At 38.1% G+C, this 4147-nt stretch overlaps 1 protein-coding gene across 1 annotated transcript in view; it reads left to right on the forward strand.

Moving 5' to 3' along the window:
* The window catches only part of LOC104469329 (TBC1 domain family member 1-like), an 18448-nt gene extending 14563 nt beyond the window's left edge, over positions 1-3885 (forward strand). Inside the window, exons 5-6 of the mRNA XM_010083788.1 lie at positions 1347-1517; positions 3296-3885. Coding sequence (XP_010082090.1) covers positions 1347-1517; positions 3296-3496 — 372 coding nt within the window. The 3' untranslated portion in view covers positions 3497-3885. The remainder of the gene's footprint in view (positions 1-1346; positions 1518-3295) is intronic.
* The last annotated feature ends 262 nt before the right edge of the window (positions 3886-4147 follow it).

Genomic DNA, 4147 nt, shown 5'->3' on the forward strand with positions numbered 1-4147 from the left:
TGGCATCATTTCTTTATTGAAATTTCAACAGTGTCTGTTCTCCAGAGATGCTCAGATCTGCAGAAAGTGAAGGTTCCATATATGTAGCCAAACTCAAAATTGTCTTTCAGCCTTCTGTACTTAGATCTTAGTATGTGTGTTTCTTCTGCTAGATGACTATTTGAGAGACTTCTTTATAGCATATGTAACAGGTGTCATAAACAATAAACTGATGTTTAATTATATCCAGTAGTTAAAGTTTTGTAGACATAGTAGATAAATAAAATAGAAAAAAATTGTTATTTCATCTGGTATTTAAGGTAGGATTTGATTTTTGACTCATTTCCAAAAGGAATAAAGTACAAGAGGTTTAAAAATAAAGAATAACCCTTGAACTTCTATTCTTGGGGTATTTTCCAGATACATTTTTAAATCAACTTCTGTTTCTACTGTGTTCTATGATCAGCACACCTGTTTCTACTGTGTTCTATGATCAGCACACTTGTCCTTTTCATTTACCACCTTCTTTACTGCTTTCAGAGGAGATCAGTTACTCAGGGATATTAGACTCATATTTCCTGGATAATTTGAAGGCAGATGTTTGCCAAAACCTAGAAAAAAGAAAAAGAAAAGCAGTTTTTTCCTTTGCATCACCTCTATTTATTTATCTGCTTTTAAAACAAAAGGTTTTCTTACTATTCATATATAAGACAAAGCACTTATTTCAGTGATTCATAGTTAACAATAATAGAAATCTGCTTTGACATTACAGAATGTTTAGATTAGATATTAGGAATAAGTTCTTTACTGTGAGGCTGATGAGGCACTGGAACAGGTTGCCCAGAGAAGCTGTGGGTGCCCCATCCCTGGAGGTGTTCGAGGCCAGGCTGGATGAGGCTTTGAGCAACCTGGGCTAGTGGAAGGTGTCCCTGCCCATGGCAGGGGGGTTGGAACTCAACGATCTTTAAGGTCCCTTCCAACCCAAACCATTCTATGACTCTGTGACATCAAATTCCAGGTATGTCTAGGAGAGTTTATGCCGAACTGAGATGCATTAAATTTGAAATCTCAAAAGGGGAATAACCTACAAAGTCTGCACTTCTTGAAAACTTCGGTGTAAATTGATTTTGCTGAAGTCAGGCAGCAAACCAGTAGCAAAGTTTTTGAGTAGATCCAATGCCAATATATTGCACTCTGCTGTTGCAATGATGCCGTTCCCAGGGTAGGACATGTGAATGACAAAAACTAAGTCCTTTTTCTTTTATGCAGTGATGAGGTATCCTAGTCTAGACTCATAGATTTTAAAGCATTGAATGAGCTATATTTTTGATCTGCACAGCACCTAATAACATTTTTATATACAACAGGTATTTGAAATGGATATTGCCAAGCAGTTGCAAGCTTATGAAGTTGAATACCATGTGCTTCAGGATGAGCTTATAGATTCATCTTTAAATGACAATCAGAGACTGGACAAATTAGAAAAGGCAAACAGTAGTTTGCGCAAACAAAACTTTGAACTCCTGGAAGAACTGCAGGTACAATTTATATTTCATATTTAATTAACAGTCTAGTTTATCCACCTTTTGAGAAGAGACCATCCTGCACCAAGGCACAGGAGAGACTGGCGTTTGGTCTAGTGAATTTAAAGCATAGCTGCTAGCAATTTTATTTAGTTTAACCTTTAAAGTTTAAATACAGAAGAAATTCTGAGAGGGGGGTGGATAAAGCATATGCTTTCAGTTAGTGAAAAGTTGATTCATCACACTGTCTCTTCTCTTGTCATTAAAATCATAGCTGTAGAAGGTGACTAAAAATACACAGTGCTTTCTCCATTTTTACTTGCTTTATTACCGCAAGGATACTAGTCTATCACAAATGGGAAAGCCAGTGCCAGTGTTACAATTCAGATACGTCAGATACACATTACATTGTCTGTAAAGACATGCTCTTTCTTACAAGATTTGTTTTTTTAAACTGTTATCCAGATTGTTTAGAGAATATGTAAAACAATCATTTCTAATATATGTTTGGTGCCTTTTCAGTCTGCCGCTTTTTCAGAGGCAGTACGCCGGTCTCTGTAGGGGTTATTCTTTGCTTAACGGTTCAAGAAGTCACCTTTCTGGCTGCTTTATAACAGGACATTTGTTGTAAAACTTTTGACCATGCATTTAGTTTGATGGAGAAAGGGACTTCAAGGGTAAGAAGCAGACATTTCAAGCCTCTCAATTATTGTTAAAGACATAGAATTCATAAGATAATGTACGAGGGAAGGAGTCCAGGTTTCTCAGATATTGGTCCTGTATCATGACTAAAGCTAGCCAACCGTGCAGACTTCTATTGTTTCTCCTAACAAAGTTTTGCTTAAGCTGTAAATTCTGGTCCTGTGAGATCTGAAGCTATTTCAGGTTCGAAGATGAGCCTTAAAGAAGCGAGAAGAAGATACACTCCTCTGTAAGATATTTTCATAAAGCTTCAGGCACATGAGCAAGGAAGTTGTTGAATGTAGCATGGGGGAGAAGGATTTCTAGGATGAGATTCAGGATGTAATGGCCTACAGATACCTGCATCAGGGGATCTTCCACGCCCTCCAGCCCCTAAAGACTTTGCAGCCCTAAGCAGTTTTTTACATAGCTCCACCTGAGTGCTGGCAGGTCAACATCTAACCTCATAGTGGGAACTTAACTGTCTGTAGTGTTGGGGATTTCTAGTACTTTGTTTCACCATGAAGTAGCATACCCATATGTGCAGCCTTTCAAAGGAGATTTTTTTTAAATTTTTAGATGTGTTGTCGAGTTACATATTGTACTAAAATCCCCTCCTCCCCATTTTCATCCAAATCTGGCATTTCTTGGACTCAATGTCAACATGAAATGAGGATCCAGCTGACAGGCTGGGTTGTCTGTGCTTTGCAAAGTGTGTGGAATTCCACAAATACAGCTGCCCAAAAATGTCTCTCAACTGACCCATACAGAGACTAATCTTAACCTGCAGTTTTTGGTATATAATTTGCAGACTTAATAACTTTTTAGTTTCATTAGTTTGCATTGTATTCTGGATTTAATTGTGAACCAATCAAAGCAATCGAGTTGAGAGAGGGAAGTTTCTTGTTACAGGCGAGACCATAGTTGTAGTCTGAAGTACACAGATCTAATAACATTCATACTTGTATTTTATCTTTGCAATTTTTCATTATTTGGAAAGTAGTTTATATGTATTAATGTATCTCCAAAAAATAGTTTGAAGTTCGTTTCAGTTATTAATGAATTTTTTTCTTCTCCTACTTCCTCCTTCTCCTTTCTTCTTACTTTGAAAGGTGGCTAATGGAAAGATCCAAAACCTTGAAGCCACGGTAGAGCTTTTATTGACCAATGAAGGCAAATTGAAGCAGTCCATTCTTACTCTTGAGCAGGAGCGAGCAGCTTTGCTGAAAGCAGTGGAAGAGATGCGGAAAAAGATTGGTGATACAGATGGAAAGCCTCTGCTTACTAGACAAGAACACATGGATGCTGACTGACATTCACGGTTGTAATAGAGCAGAGAAGCCGAGCAAGAAACAAAGGGAAGAACTGGGTCTTTTTGTCCTGATTCATGGGGATTTGACATTGTCACCGTCATTGTACATGCCTTATTTTAGCAAAGCAAGATATGGGCGTGGTGGCTTCCCATATCAGAGAAGCTGGTTTCTCGGGGAGAAGGCTCTTTCTTCTTAGTATGTAGAAATACTATGAACAGTAAGATGCCACATAATAATAAACAGGAGAAACTTTAATAGAGCGTGCAGTCGTACACAATACTCTGTAAAGATGTCATGGATTCTTCCATAAGTGCTTCTAAACCTAAGTGCTTTGTGTTCGTCACATGCTTTGTTTGTGTGTAGATCGCCACCATGTTAAATAGCACATCGTTTAGAAGGTCCTTTGAAGAAATAAGGCAGTGTAAAACCTTTGAATGGATGACTGCCCCATTGCAGCTCTGCAGTGGTAACATTTACAGAGAGTTTTGTGATTGGACTCGAGATATTTTTGACAGTGTAATTCCCCTGTAGCTTGACTAGGTTCTGTTAATTATGTTGTTCACGCTTCAGAAAACTGCTTCTTGATGCTTGAAGGTGTCAATCTATCGGACTCCAGAGAGCTGGACTTCATCGTAAGTAACTATGCATAAT

Source organism: Pterocles gutturalis, unplaced genomic scaffold, assembly GCF_000699245.1.
Source record: "Pterocles gutturalis isolate BGI_N339 unplaced genomic scaffold, ASM69924v1 scaffold8845, whole genome shotgun sequence".
Classification (NCBI taxonomy): Eukaryota; Metazoa; Chordata; class Aves; order Pterocliformes; family Pteroclidae; genus Pterocles; species Pterocles gutturalis.